The 15,874-nt window shown below is 33.3% G+C and overlaps 3 protein-coding genes across 3 annotated transcripts; 2 read left to right on the forward strand and 1 right to left on the reverse strand.

Annotated features, from left to right (window-relative positions):
- The first annotated feature begins 1,073 nt into the window (after positions 1-1,073).
- On the forward strand, positions 1,074-5,663 carry LOC144563272 (WRKY transcription factor 72A-like). Its single transcript, XM_078312722.1, has 4 exons — positions 1,074-1,321; positions 2,473-3,015; positions 3,418-3,531; positions 4,137-5,663. Exons 1-4 carry the CDS (start codon positions 1,274-1,276, stop codon positions 4,860-4,862), a joined length of 1,431 nt encoding a protein of 476 aa, XP_078168848.1. The 5' UTR covers positions 1,074-1,273; the 3' UTR covers positions 4,863-5,663.
- Positions 5,664-7,306: 1,643 nt separating this feature from the next.
- On the reverse strand, positions 7,307-7,636 carry LOC144562994 (uncharacterized). Its single transcript, XM_078312367.1, has one exon. The coding sequence runs from the start codon at positions 7,634-7,636 to the stop codon at positions 7,307-7,309; it is 330 nt and encodes a 109-aa protein (XP_078168493.1).
- A 4,119-nt stretch (positions 7,637-11,755) lies between these two features.
- On the forward strand, positions 11,756-15,639 carry LOC144563221 (Cystathionine beta-synthase (CBS) protein). The gene is made up of 7 exons (XM_078312651.1): positions 11,756-11,792; positions 11,895-12,133; positions 13,189-13,389; positions 13,482-13,843; positions 14,174-14,440; positions 14,747-14,919; positions 15,220-15,639. Exons 3-7 carry the CDS (start codon positions 13,245-13,247, stop codon positions 15,521-15,523), a joined length of 1,251 nt encoding a protein of 416 aa, XP_078168777.1. The 5' UTR covers positions 11,756-11,792; positions 11,895-12,133; positions 13,189-13,244; the 3' UTR covers positions 15,524-15,639.
- Positions 15,640-15,874: the final 235 nt, after the last annotated feature.

The raw sequence follows: 15,874 nt of genomic DNA on the forward strand, positions 1-15,874 counted from the left end.
AAACTAAGTTGATCCTTCAACTTTATATAAAAAAAAATGAAATTAGTCTATTCTTTTGAAAAAGAATCAAATTAGTCCATTCACTTTCAAAAGAGACTAAATTATTTCATTCATCAAACTTTTTGCTAATTTGAATTGACTTATTTAACATGTAGATTTATATATGTCTGCCATCTGGGCAACAATCAAGTGCAAATTTAATAATGGATAATTTTGATTCAGAGTAAACTTATCATGAAGCTTAATTTTAATCATATATGAATATATATAGTAAGAGTTCTACATATGATCGATTTTGCTCTATAATATTTCTTAACAGAAAATAAAATAATTATTTAGTATTGTTACAATTATTTACTAAGAAAATGAACACAAATCAAAACTGTATGAACACATCAAAGTTACAACAAACCTGAATTGGTTTGAAAAAAAAACTTTGATTTTATTTTTGATTGCGCTTGATTCATATTCAAGTGGCAGACGTACTAAAGTCTACATGTCAAATAAATTAATCCATATTAGCAGAAAAAAAAAATATGATAGCGGACTAATTAATTTGGTTATTTTTTGAAAGTTAGGACTTTATATATCATATATATAATTAATGAAAGTACAAAAAAACTAATGAAAAAGTTTTTATATAAACTAACTTATATCTCTTTTGAAATACTATATAAAATGGAAGTTACAAAAACTTTATAGAAAAAAACTACAAAAACTAACTTATTTCTTTTGAAAAAGTTTTAATAACTAAAATTTGAGTTAATTTTCCCAAAAATTAACCATAATTTATATTATATCCCTTAGCTAGCTACTTGCTGATCTAATACATTATCAGTCAAAGAGAAACCCAATGGCCGTGTGATAATTTTCATTACCAAACTATTCCACGCAAGTTGCATGAAAGCAACGTTAATTTTAAATATTTCCATGTAAGAGTATTGCAAGGGTAGAACTGTAGAAGGGGTCAAGCGTCAATAGTTGACATTAATGTTTGCGGCTTTAAAGAAAAAATAAACCTCTAGAGTTGAATTCAACACACATACAAGTCCCAAATAGGAGGCTTCCTATTTAGGAGGAAGAGGGGAGAGAAAGAGAGGTTGTAACTACACACAAATAAATTAAGAGAAACAAATAAAAACCAAATAAAATAGCAAGAACTTGCTAGCTAGGTTGTGTACTATACTTATTTGAAGTGAAAAAGAGGGAAAAAAAAAAAGACGACGAAAAGTACAAAGGGGGCTTTTGATTTTGCTTATCGATCAATTTGATCATGGAGATGAAGGAAGCTTATGTTGAAGAGGATGTAAGAATCAAGAAGGTAATTATTTTTTAGTTTTATATTTATTGATCCTTTACATTTTTCTCTAATTTTTCAATTTTATAAAAAGAGACTAGAGAACAACAAGTTTTCAATAAAAAGCTCTTAATCTTTTGTCATTTTATTTAAAGAGAAGAGCGTACTTTGGCCTCTTAATTTCTTTTGGAGTAGTTTTTGTTCGGAAGAACCAAACTTAGATGCCAAATTTTTAAGCTTAAAATACTTTGTTCTTATTTATGAAGATAAGCAATTATTCATGTCTCTAGAGATCATCAGTCTGTTTTATTTTCTCTAGATCTATGCAGATCTAGAAAAAGGGTATTGAATTTAAAACCCTTTTCCTGTTTTACAAAAGGGCCTTGTTAATGGAGACTAGGAAAATCTGAAAATAATCTGGAATGGAAAATGAATAAGATTTGCGAAAGCTTATGTGCTTTATTTTAAGAGAAAATTACTTCTTATTGCCTTTTTCAAATAATTAGCAATTAATTATACTGTTGACCTTTCTTATTTAGAAATTAGAATTGAAATGAAAGATCCTTTTTCTTACAAGAAAAGGAAGAATAATAATTATAGCACGTAATTATGAAAAATCTTTTATTGTAATTTCATGTCTTCTAATTGAAGAAAAAAAATCTTATTGAAAGAACTCTTTTCTTTTCCTCATCAGTTCGGTGGCTACTGTAACCTTAATCAAGTTTTGTACATTGTTACATGAACTTTCATATTTCTTGCGAAAATATTAGATTATTCCTTTCAAATAATTAATTTTAAGAGAAAATTACTTCTTGTTGCCTTTTTCAAATAATTAGCAATTAATTGTACTGTTGACCTTTCTTATTTAGAAATTAGAATTGACATGAAAGATCCTTTTTCTTACAAAAAAAGGAAGAATAATAAATTATAGCACGTAATTATGAAAAATCTTTTATTGGAATTTCATGTCTTCTAATTGAAGAAAAAAAATCTCATTGAAAGAACTCTTTTCTTTTCCTCATCAGTTCGGTGGCTACTGTAACCTTAATCAAGTTTTGTGCATTGTTACATGAACTTTCATATTTCTTGCGAAAATATTAGATTGTTCCTTTCAAACATTACAATATCTTTCATATATAATACATAGCTTAATCATACCATCTCTTCTGGTGCAGAATAATCTTCTTCAATCCATGAAAGTGGAAATGGTGAAAGTCAGACAGGAAAATGAAAAATTGAAATCTGCTCTGGGTCAAATAATGAATGAATACAGGTCGCTTGAAGTGCATTATCATAGCATTGTTCAACAGAAAGAAACAAACAAGAATAATTTTGAGGCCTCAAAAGTTCATGATCAAGAATCTCAGAAACATCCCAAGTTCACACCTCTAAGCATTAGAGATGATTCAAGGGGAACAAAGCATGACGACAACACAGAGCCAATTTCTAAATCTAAAGAGAAATGCACAAAAGTTCATGAAGACCTGGTTCTTAGGATGGATTGCAAGTACGATGGTTCTAATAGTGTAATGAGTGAGAATACAACACATCCTAGTTCAGAAGATAGTTTTCAGGTGGCCAAGGATAAAGAAAAAGAAACTTGGTCTCCAAGTAATAAAATACCTAAATTTAATGGCGAAGATGGGGAAGAAGAGACTCCACAACCAACTGTTAAGAGAGCTAGGGTTTCTGTTAGGGCAAGATGCGACGCACCAACGGTTAGTCCATATGCACTTAACTTAAAGTTATATATGGTTTTGTACTGTAATGATCCACCTATTCCTGAGTGCCGCATTCTTTATAAAATGTATGAACACAATATATATATTGGTAATTATTCCGTTATATTAATTTGTGCATGCAGTGAAAGAACAATTAATAACTTGTATGCAGGGATATGCAATTGCTACAATCCTAGATCCTTACATTTACTATACATATCCTTACGCTTTACATTCTACTTGCAATTTTGAGTTAGGGTTTTAGATATGGAGTTGCAATAACCTAGCTAGCTAGACCACTGGACTCATCATCCACATGAGAAACACTAATAATGCAAAATATATAATACTTATCATAGTTATTTCTGGTGCTTGATTTCAAATAATTATATAATACAGATGAACGACGGTTGTCAATGGAGAAAGTATGGACAGAAGATTGCAAAAGGAAATCCATGCCCACGAGGTTACTACCGTTGCACGGTTATGCCGGGATGTCCGGTGAGGAAGCAGGTACGTGTGTGTGCGCACGTGCGTATAATAATATGGCGCATGTGGGGTCACATTAATTTGGTGAATTTATTTGGATAGATATATATATCTATCACACTTTCCTTGCTCAAAAATAAAAAGAGAGAGTATACATATTTTAAGGTCTACGCATTTTCTTGTGAATTAGATTTGGTTCTTTTGACTATATACATGTTAGCTGGAGGACCCACTTTTATGCTTCAAATGTCAAATGAGCTCTATTTATTGACTTCAAAAAGAAAAAAAAAAGAATATCATAGTAGAACTTTTGTTCCACTTTAAAATGAGCTATTTTTATTGACTATACATGCGTATTTACACCAGTCGCACCTCCGGCTTCAACCCTTGTTACTTATTATAAAAGAATTCAAATTTCCCTATTTTTTGTCAAACACTTTATAACTTATGCTGATTTTTTCCTTAAAAATCAAACCAGATTCTCTTAACCAGGTTTTCATGGGTCTGCCAGAAGACCAGAATAGTTCAAATTTCTTAAAAAGGAACAGAAGTAATGACTATTTGCTATTTTGAGTATTTCTTTTTAAAAATCTTGCTAATTGATTTAATTATCTACCATTATATGCCAGGTACAAAGATGTTCTGAAGACAAAGCAATTCTAATAACCACATATGAAGGGACCCACAACCATCCTTTGCCAACAGCAGCCACCGCAATGGCCTCCACCACCTCTGCTGCTGCCTCAATGCTCCTATCAGGCCCCACCTCCTCCATGCCTTCTTATAGTACCGCCTCCGGTTTGTCGAACCATCTATTCTACACAAACCATTTATCCAACTACACAATGAATGTTTACCCACAACATAGTCTGTATACATCTCCTTCACACCCTACCATAACCCTAGACCTAACCAAACCGACACCATCTCATGCAGCAACAACACCGTCGATCAACCCATACAATACAAACACTTTTAATCACAATCTAGGGTCACTTAGCCAATCTTATTTGCCAAGTGGTCCTAGTAGTGCTTCATCTTTTCGGCCTGACCAAAGTGCGTTAACTGACACATTAGCTAACGCAATCGCAGCAAATCCAAACTTTCAGTCAGTGCTGGCAGCTGCAATTACGAGTTATGTCGGAGGCCATGAGCCAAAATATCAGGCGCCGAGAAATAATTTGAGCTTGGATCATGAGTTGAAATGGGGAGAGCATTTGGCTTTGGGTAATCAACACAGCAATGATGCAATTGCAAACGTGACTGGAGTATCTCATGATTTTGCTACCCAATCGAGTTCCTTAATCTTCGATCAAAGTGCAATTAACAATGGATCGATAAAGCCAAGTACTTGAGCTAAGCAACAGCGAAGTTAGTACTTTTCTTTGGATTGTACAAATCAGTTGGATATATATTTTTGAGGTGCAACTGCGAGCTATGATGAGTGCTACAAGATAAGAAGATTTTTCATATTACCTAATAAGTACTGTCACATAATTATATGAAATTGAAGATTAGAAACATGTATATTGCTAACAGATGTATATATATGTACCTGTAATCCTGTTAGTAACGCTGAGTCACAATTAGAGCTTTCTACGTACCAATAGACGCTCTATGGGTACCATGCATGCAAGCAAGGTAAAGATTTTTATTTGGCAGCTTGATCCTTACTAACTGGGGCTCCTTACGAAAGGAAATTTGATTGTGAGAGGATATATGGTCAAAATTTGGAGAACTAATCATGGATTCCTTCCCTAGTGGACTTCTATTTTAATTTTGGGTCGAAAAGATTGTGCCTTTATTCCTGAAATTTATCGGAGAGCTTGAAGCATGCATGCACCGAACTACTGCAGTTTTGAAGGGCTTGGTGTTTTCTGTTAATTCTCGGTGGACCGATGTCGCCGAATGGATTTTCTGTTGAATATTGGCGAGTTGATGAAAGAAAATACTATCAAGAGGAAAAGTTAGATTTTTAAATTGAGACAAAATTTATAAAATAAATTATATTTGAGGAGAGTTAAAAAATGTTATTGTTTTGCGTTTTTATTATGTCTGTGTTTTTTTTTTTAATTTAGTAACTTATATTTAAAAATTTAAATGTTAAAATAAAACCATTAGATATATTATATATTATTTTGTTGTGCATTATGAAAGATTATGACATTGTAATTTTTTTTTATTGTTATCAAGAAGTTATAAAAATACAATAATGTAGATAATTTATGAACATTGATTCATATACATATACAACAACAACAATCAAGTTTTTAGCCTCAAATAAGTTGGGGTAGGCTAGAAATGAAACATAATCACAATCATAAAATAAAGATAAGTAGTAATAAAGTTGTTATCTCGCAAATTTCACACGGGCCGTGTCAGCCAAATCCGAAAACAGATCCATAATCTAGAAACAAGGCCTATTGAAGGAAGGTTGGCTAGAAAAGCTTATAAGTGAGATTTTTTGGACCAAAGACCTCATTCTGGAGCAGAGAAGCATTTTCTAAGGTTTGGATTGGCAGCTATTGCTTGGAGGCGAAGTTGAGAAGCAAAAGACGCGAGTTTTGTTGTGGATCTTCTTCTTCTTTGGATTTTATCATGATTTCTCGTACTCTTATTTGTTTTATTTGCTTTAGAACTATGCTTGAGTAGATTTTTTTTGTTTCTAGGGTTAAGATGTAATCAAATGTTTTATTTTGCATGATATTTATTAGATTTTTGTGTTGGAATTTGTATTTGCTTGATTGTGTTTGATTTTAATTGCTTAGATTAAATTATTTGATTTTTATTGGTTTGTCACTAGATGCATGATCACATCTAAAGCGCATTTCACCCTTTATAATCTCTCAACCAAAACTAAGTACATAAGGTAGGTTTAGTGATCCAAAAGGTGAAACCAAATAGTAGCCGAAATGTGAACATTTTCTCTTATCGAAAGATAAGAGGTTACCTTTAGAATACCAAACAAGCAACTAAGTAATTCGAACCAATACGAAAGTTGAGGTCTAGAATCCGACGAGGGTAAATATTGCAACTCCATACCAAGTTTTATGAGCCAACATACGACAGTTGAGGTTTAAGAACATTAGGTCTGGTCAGTAGAACCCTACACAAATGAACAACACAAAGAAACAGTAACTGGTGCATTAACTCGAGGCTCACACGGACCGTGTATGAGAGTATCTGGCCCGTATAGGAAGCTGTGCGGCCCGTGTAACTAGATACGGCCCGTGTATGAAGCTACACGGACCGGGTGCCTCGAGGCAGAACTGAGATGAAGTCTGAAACCCTGGAAACGTCATTTGTTATTGATTTAACCAAGTTAATTTACTTTCTTACTTTTAATTATCGTATTTGAATTGAACTGATTAGGAACTTAAACACCAAAAACCAACATTTTCTCACTTATAGTCGTTTATAAATTTAAGCAGAGTATGGTTAATACTTGAACCGTCTCTTGGATCGATACCTGAATATATTGCTCGGTAGGATTGTGCACTTGTAATCTGAATCAAAAGGTGTAACCAAGGTTTAAAAGGTATAGCTTGCTAAACTGAAACTTTGTACATACGCTTTTGTGTGAACAAAAGTAGTAATAAAATAAAAACAATAAAAATAAAAGTGAAAGTGATAGTAATAATACTAATACTAATATTAATACTAATATCAACTATATTCTACCTAAACTATCAATCGTAGGGGGTCAAAGTCCTAAGTTTATATCATTGACACCAAATTCCTAGTCCTATGACCTAAGGCCTATAATACTATCCCTAAATAATCCCTAACTACCACTAGGTCATGGTTCTGGTACATAGATCACTAGCTTCCACGTGCTCCTATCCGAAGCCCACTCTTTTGGTACATTATACTCTTTCAAGTCCCTTTTTACTGCTTCATCACATGTCAATCGTGGCCGACCTCTGCCTCTCCTTGTATTTTCGATATGCCTTATAATTCCAGTATGCATCGGTGCTTCAGGAGACCTCCTTTGGAGATGTCCAAACCATCTCAAACGGTGTTGGATGATCTTCTCTTCAATCGGTGCTACCCCAAATCTGTCACGTATATCATCATTTCTAATGCGATCTCGCCCTGTATGACCACAACTCCACCGCAACATACGCATCTCTGCTACACTTATCTTCTGAACATGTTGTCTTTTAGTAGCCCAACATTCTACACCATATAATACGCATCCTTTCCTTTTCGCCCTCCTTCGTACTTAGCTTCTGATATAGATCTTCATACGCACAACCCCTTGCTTCACTCACCATTTTCTTTGCGTTCTTTTTTGCCGCTTTGTACTTTTGTTTGTTGTCCTCACTCCTGTGATGATGCAAGCATTTGTAGCATTCCTTTCTCTTTGATAGCTCTTTGCATGTCCTCGTTCCACCACCAAGTATCTTTAGGTTCACGTTTATTTTCTCTTGTCACTCCAAACACCTCCGTAGCCACCTTCCGAACGCAAGTTGTCATCTCCTCCCACATGCGATTTGCTTCTCCTTCTATGTTCCATGCCCATTCTTCAATCACCCTATCCTTAAACACTCGTGAGGCGTCCCATTTGAGCTTCCACCACTTCGTCCTTTTAATTCTGGCACCTTTGTCCTGCCGAACACGTATCCGAAGGCGAAAATTGGATACTAGAAGCTAATGTTGTGAAACAACAGATTCTGCAGGTATAACCTTACAATCTACGCAAGCTCGTTTGTCCTCTCTCCTAGTAAGGACAAAATCGATCTGACTAGAGTGCTGGCCACTACTGAAGGTAACTATATGGGATTGTCTCTTTCTAAAGAAGGCATTAGCTAACATGAGGTCATAAGAAGGTAATTAAATATATATGAACCATATTGAAATTTCATACCAATTGATACACTGTAAACTAGCTTAAAATTTCATCATTTTTCATACACACATATATATATATACATAAAATATGCATTACATGTTATTTGTTGAATTTTAAAAATATAAATGATTTTCTTTTACAGCTACCAAGGTTGTCAATAATTCTTCTTCCTTAAATATTATATTTGCACCTTAGGCACAGTAAACACATATCTCTTTTAAATGATGAGAAAAATCAAAACATGGATAAGCCAATTGATCAAGGCAAATGTGACCATGAAAACAAACTAGAACAAATGACCACATAAATAATATGAATGACATGGTTATGTAACTTGGAGATTTAACCATATTTATGGGCCTTGGATTATATTGGGCCATGCATCATACCAGGCCTTCTCCATCTCAGAATCATGTTTCCTTTTACACAGAAACTGTCGAATATCTTGGATTTTTTTTGTCCCGTACAGAGAGAGAAAAACTTATAATATTTATCAAACAGGACTTTAATATTTTTAATATTTTAAAGGAAACCATGGAGGAATAGGAAGTTTTTCAAATTACAGACTTCAGTATTGTTTTCCAGTGCCTGAAAATTGTAGACTGGAAAGTTGAATAAAAATAAAAAGGTAATAAATAATTGAAAAAAGGAGCCAAGTTTCAAACTAGCAAAAATTTGACTTGGATATTTCGTCGAATTTTCCATTGAAAATAATAGTTTATTGATTTATCCTGACAAAACTTATAATTGTTGACATTTATACTCGAAAAGTCTATCCCTGTCTAATTGAAAGATAATCCAATGGATTTTTTTTTAATGCTCGACATTCCTTTACCAACCAGTCGTCAGTCGAGCCAAATACGGAATGCGCTCTTATTATTGCAATTGATCAATAATTGTTAAAATTGGTGATCGATGCTCTTATTTTTGCATCCGGATTCTTTGAAATGTTCAATAGAATTCCCAAAAAAATCTTGAATTATGAATATTTGGGCATAAATTTGTGGTTTCAAACTGTATAATTTAACTATGTTTCTAATGAAACGGATCTAATAGCCTTATTTAAAAGAAAATTAAGATTTCAGTTCATTTAACTGATAATATTAAAAATTATTTAATTTTATTGAAAGTCCAAAAAAATTGTGATCATTTGTTTCCGGTAGAGTTATCTATAATTTTTAACATTTTTTTTTCGAGTAAAGGTTGGAGACAAACCACCCAACTATTTAATATCTACAAAAAATAAATTATATTTTAATTTCAAACTTGCAACTGTTCATACAGATTGAGTTATTATCTTTGCTACTAAGTTAATGATTGGTTCTCAATTTTTAACTTTTTCAATAGAATTCAATTACAATTTTTGCTCGAGTACATCACGACAACTCTTACATTGGTTTATGAATCACTTTTCAGGTTTTTTGAACTACTAAATAGAACGAACTTTCATATTTCTCATTTCCTAAAGGGAGATATATAATTCATATACAAATTCTACCACAGACTTGTGGCCTTGTGGGTGTTCGGCAACCCCTCCTTAAGCCTCCTTAGACTTCCTTTAGACTCCTTAGAAGTTTAATCCGTTCTAACAACCTCTCCTTAGTGAGGATTAACTTTTGCTCATTTTACTCAAATTCCTAAGTTTAAGCTCCTCTTGTCTCAATTCTTAAGACACCATTTCTCTTAGATTAAGCTCTTTTAGCATCTTTTTTGTCTACTTATCATCTTTTTTTTAATCCAATTCTACCGAAAAATTAAGTGCTCTTTAGCTCCACTTAAAATTTAAGAAAAAAGATTTTTTTCCCCTAGTTTATTTCCCCCATCCATCCCCCAATCATTAATTATATGAGAGGACCACAATTTCTAGCACAAAAAGACAAAATAAAACGTGTATTAGCCATTAATAATGTGGGGGACCGCTAATTAACTGGGTGACCACTTATATTTTAAAAACTTTACAACTGATGCACATAAATATGTATACTTATACAAGCAAGTATTAACTCTAATATAGTAAGTATTCATATGTAAGATATCAAGTATTTTTTTAAACAATCTTTCTTATTACATACTCATTTTTTACACATTTTATGATTTTTTTTTCTTACTTAAATATCGCCCATATTTCTGACAATCTGTGAATATTTTTTGCGAATCTAAAGTCACAGACGTTTTCTACGTAATTTTCTCTTTCAAATAAGATCTATGATGAAGTACTTTTGAGTTTCCGCCGCGCAAGTATTCATACTTGATATATTATATATTAACACCTGCACGCATATGCATCCATATTTACACATGACAGTTGTAAAATCTATCAAATATTAGGTGGTTACCTAAGTAGTTAGTGATCTCCCACTTAATTAGCGGTCCCTACAAGTAATGCATTACGAGGTATGAATACTTACACGACAACGATGAATATTTGCATGACGAGGTATGAATACTTGCATGACGGACAACCCGAAAATATGTTATCATGGATCTCATTTGAAAGAGAAAATTACGTAGAAAACGTCCATGATTTTAGATTTACAAATTTTCTCACAGATCGTCATAAATATTGATGAAATTGAACGGATAAAAAAAAAACCCAACTCTAAAAATGTGTAAAAGATGTGTGTGTGATGTGTCCAGTTTTTTTTTCGAAATACTTGGTATCTTAGATATGAATACTTGATATATTATATATTAACACTTGTGCGCATAGGTATCCATATTTGCACGCGTCAGTTATAAAATCTATTAAATATTAGGTGCTCCCCAAGTAATTAATGAAGTTTAGTTAGTTAATTAATGGTCCCCACAAGTAATTATTGACTGGGGGATGAATGAGGGAAATTGACTGGAGGATAGTTAGTCGATTCCAAAATTTAATCCCTCGTGTGGTGCCGAACACCCCCGAGAGATTCCAGAGGAAATTGACTGGTAAACAGCAGCACAACCTCACCTCCGTTTGTCTTTGTATCTTCTAGACTCTTTCAATTTATTGATTAATGCATATTTAATCAAACGTTCATTGCATATAAAAGAAACAATACAAGTAATCATACGTTCATTAACTAAAATTATCAATAGTCAACTATCTTTTAAAATTCACTAAAATTTGATAATTGAAGGGAGAGGTGAAAAAAAAATGTTTTGTAATTAATACACATCATAGATAAGCCTAGGAAAATAATTTTTAAAAACAACTAACATTAACTAAAGAAAGAAAATTACATCACTGTTTTCTAAAAAAAGGATAGTCCCTTTAAGTGATGCATTAAATAAACAAAATAAATTGTTAACGATTGATGTCTATCATGACTTCAACGAACAAAACAACAAAACAGAAAATAGTTGTCCTCCCTCAATTTTGTTATGGCGAAGAAACACTACCTACCATTATGAATCTGTTGCAATTTGTTGATGAAGCTCTATGTGAGAGGTTTCTCAATTTTCCTTTCCTTTTATTTTTGTTTTTGTAAAAGGTGGTTCCCACATAATTAATTTTGGTTCTGAGTTCTGGTGTTTTCTCTTCTCTTTTCAGGTGGAGACTCTCCTTATAATAATGAAATGATTAGGCTAATAAAGCAACAATAGATAGAAGAAAATTTTAGTTTAATCAATGGGAAATGCCAACTAATTGACAGAATTAGCTTGGACTCTGCTCATACAATTGGATCCTTCTTCATAGCTTAAGCCGGATCGATCACATCATTGTGCGGCATTGTTGACCACTTGTATGACGAGTCGTTATGGCGCCATTAAAGAGGGTCCAGTGTCAAGGTCGATGATTCTCATCCTAAATCCCCATTTTAATTGTTCTTGTTGATCGCTTTTTGCTCACTTTTCAATGAAAATATTATTCTTTGCCCAAGTATATTTTAATTTTATTAATTTATCTCTTATTAATATTGTTGTTTTCATAATGTGATAAGTATGAGCATTATTTTTTGAGTGAGTCTATGGTACTATGCATATCACAGGTTGTTACCGTACTACGGCTCTATATTTGAGTTTTCAAATCCTAATGGTCGATCCGAACCGTTCATCTTGTTCTCCATATTAATATGTGTTTGGATACCAAATTTTACATTTTTTGAAATTTTTTTACTATTTTTTTAGATATTTAGAAAATCACTTGATCTGAAAATTCTGCACCATCCAAAAACAGTGATTTTCAATAAATCTAAAAAAATAGTAAAAAAATTTCAAAAAATGTAAAATTTGGTCTCCAAACACATATTAATATGGAGAACAAGATGAACGGTTCGGATCAACCGTTGGAATTTGAAAACTCGAATATAGAGCCGTAGCACGGTGCCAAATCGTAATATGCATAGTACCATAGACTCACTCTTATTTTTTATAGTAAACTCTTTCAGTTCCTTCCCCACCCCCCTTAAATCTTCTGGAAAATTTAGGCCATTGGGAGAGTTTTGTTTACTTTTGTATTATTTTTCAAATTTTATCTGTTTGTAAGAACTGATGTAGATAACCTTAAAAAAAAGGAACAGATGCAGATGAATTTGATGATAGGAATCACAACTTAATCCTTATTTATTGGTGAATATCTTATTATTTTCCTTTCTCCTCTCCTCTCTAGCCCAAGTTAATTAGTTCCTGGTTCCTACTGCCAAAGTTCATATTTCTTATATGATTTAAAACTTTGCAATGATGTAAATAATAAAAGTTATTCTCATACTGGGAGACTTTAAGCAGGTCATTTGAAATGATGTAAATAATAAAAGTAAAATCCAGTATGCAATTCATTTGAAATGAAATGCATGGAAAGGTCATAAGTTCTACTCTTATTCTTCTCTTTAATATATTTCTTGCAGGAAATTTATTTGAATTCCATCCAAAGGAGTGAGGAAAGATCAGTAATTCATTCAAAATGGTGAAAGATATACTAAGTTGTGATGCTTATTTTAACACAATCCAACATAAGAAAAAAGTGCCTAAATGTTTACAACTTTCCCTAACCGCTGCTTTTCGTGGACTTGAAGTTGCACAATATCCAGGAGTTCCAGGAGGTGAAGGTAACTTCTACTTAGAGAAAAAAAAAAAAGGAAAAATAAAAGAAGGAAAAAAAATGTTCATTTCCATAATTTTGTTTTCTTTTTATACACAGTTATTGAGATACCAGGTGATATGCCGATACAAGAAGCAGTTCGGATACTGTCAAAATACAATATCATGTCAGTGCCTGTTTTAAACCCAGATCCAAATGTGAAGAAAAGTTGTTGGCGGAGCCGGTATCTCGGTATCCTGGACTACCCAGCAATATTAGCTTGGATTCTAGACAATGCTGACTTGGCAGCTGTTCAACTATCGCCCGACGTTTCGTCTGCAGAGTGCACTGCGGCCAATGGTGCTTCTGCCACCACAGCAGATGATAGTTCAGCAATGGATGCAGAGTCAACCGCAGCTACTAGTTTAGGAGAGGAATTCGTTACTCGGTTTCTCAAAAGAGAGCCTCTTAGACCAGTCACAGTATGTTTATAAATTTCTTGTATTATAAGTTTCGGTAGCTTTGCGTTGCATTTATACACATCCATAATGAGTTGCTAAATAATCAATCACCATTAAATCAGTTGTGCATTTACTTAAAAAAAAGAAGAAGAAGTTCCTAATTGGATCTTGCAATTAGAAATACTTGAGAATTGAGCGCACAAGCTATCCTTCTTCTTTGTCGATTGTCGGAGAAAGAGGAATACAGTGGTTTGGTAGTTTGGGTATTTATCCAAAAAAAATGATAAATGGTGCTTTACACTAGTATATGGAATATATAGTTGCCTTTTAACCAGGTCAGTGTTGATTCAGGTTAAGTCGGTAATGAGAATGCATCGCTGGATCCCGTTTCTGCCACTTGAACCGGAAAGTTCAATGCTGACAGTGATGCTTCTACTCTCAAAATATCGTCTTAGATGTGTACCAGTGTTAGAGACAGATGGGCCCCGAATCGTGAATTTCATCACACAAACGGCCATTGTGCGAGGCCTTCTTGATTGCAAAGGCAGGGACTGGTTTGATTATATGTATGGTTTACCTCTCACCGATTTTGGGCTTCCTTATAATTCTCGTGATGAGGTTTGTAATTAATTTATTCTTTTTTTATTGGTCTTTCTGCATTATAACTCATAATTTATATCTAATTGCTTGGTGAAGTGCATAATCACCAGCACTACTACTTTCTACAAAAAAAAAAAAATCTTGAAATACCCTTTCCTCAGTTCCCTGTTTCTCTTCATCAATTAGAGAGAATGAGGGTGGTTTTGAAAAATAGTAAAAATCATTGAGCAATGGGACAAAGGGTTACTTTGGTTGTCATTGGTTTTCTTCTATTGATCCATTCATTATTCCTTGTAATGCACTAACTGTAATTTGTATCTAAAGGTAATATCTATCAACAGTGATGATTTGTTGCTAGAAGCTTTTCGACTCATGAGGGACAAATACGTTTCTGGTTTGCCAGTACTTGAGGGACCAAATTGCAAACTTGTCGGCAGTCTGAGTGTTCGTGCAGTTCGTTTTTTGTTTACCAGCCCTGATCTTTTTTCAGATTTCAGGTAGTTTGACCTTCTTCTTTTTCAATGTAAAAAGGTTAATAGAGAAAATGTTTAGGTTACATTTCCCAAACCAGGATTATACTACTGTAATCAGCTGATTATGTCTAGTACTGCTGTACTGGTACTGTCAAGAGGTGAATATGAAAACCATTGGATGTTGTTCTGCTTATACTGTATTATATCATGTAATTTATTTTTCCATATTTTCCTCATGTCCTGGAAGCTTTTATGATATTTAAGGTGAAAATTTATTGAATCAATAAATTATTTACTCTCTTTTATTCATTTCTTGTTTATTAGAAAGCTGAGAGTTAAGGAATTCCTCAAGACAGTAGGAGCAGCCATACCGGACTCTGGTCTTGATGCTCCGCCACTGACATGTGGGCCCAATGATAGTCTCGGAAGCATCATCGAGAAGATTGCATCGAGATACGTGCACAGAATATATGTGATGGAAGGGACTGGGCCTCAAGTGATTGGTGTTATCACACTGCGGGACATTATTTCTTGTTTCATAACCGAGCCACATGATTTTCTCGACAGTATACTGAGAACCACTGTTAAATCATTTTATGAGGAAAAGCCCATAGAAGAAACAGAATAAAATCATGATTTGATTTTTGTTCTTTTCCCTAAATACTATTTTAGGTTAATGTGACTAGTGGCGATTTTATCTGATCATAGCATGACTGTCTTGTACTCTTGTTTTAAATATTGTGCATAGCATCATGATCATAAACTTCTTGTTCTTAGTTTTTAGAGGAAATCATGATAATATACTTAGCCAAAAAAAAGAAGAAAACAAAAAGAAAATGGTACACTTTCTTCGTAACAACACAAAATTCAGATGCCCTCAAGTGGTAGTTGTAGTAAATTTTCTGTCTATGAATTATTCTGTGCATAAGAATTTCAAGGGGATAAAATTAAAAAAGAGGAATTACTCCATAATGATTTA

This window comes from Carex rostrata, chromosome 12 (assembly GCF_964058835.1).
Source record: "Carex rostrata chromosome 12, lpCarRost1.2, whole genome shotgun sequence".
Classification (NCBI taxonomy): Eukaryota; Viridiplantae; Streptophyta; class Magnoliopsida; order Poales; family Cyperaceae; genus Carex; species Carex rostrata.

Bases quoted from the DNA above. Each gene is read 5' to 3' on its own strand.
- LOC144563272 (XM_078312722.1), top strand. From the start codon at position 1,274: ATGGAGATGAAGGAAGCTTATGTTGAAGAGGATGTAAGAATCAAGAAG. The intron at 1,322-2,472 runs GTAATTATTTTT...CTTCTGGTGCAG, and splicing joins AGGATGTAAGAATCAAGAAG to AATAATCTTCTTCAATCCAT. The intron at 3,016-3,417 runs GTTAGTCCATAT...TATATAATACAG, and splicing joins CAAGATGCGACGCACCAACG to ATGAACGACGGTTGTCAATG.
- LOC144562994 (XM_078312367.1), bottom strand. From the start codon at position 7,636: ATGCGTATGTTGCGGTGGAGTTGTGGTCATACAGGGCGAGATCGCATT.
- LOC144563221 (XM_078312651.1), top strand. From the start codon at position 13,245: ATGGTGAAAGATATACTAAGTTGTGATGCTTATTTTAACACAATCCAA. The intron at 13,390-13,481 runs GTAACTTCTACT...TTTTATACACAG, and splicing joins AGGAGTTCCAGGAGGTGAAG to TTATTGAGATACCAGGTGAT. The intron at 14,920-15,219 runs GTAGTTTGACCT...CTTGTTTATTAG, and splicing joins GATCTTTTTTCAGATTTCAG to AAAGCTGAGAGTTAAGGAAT.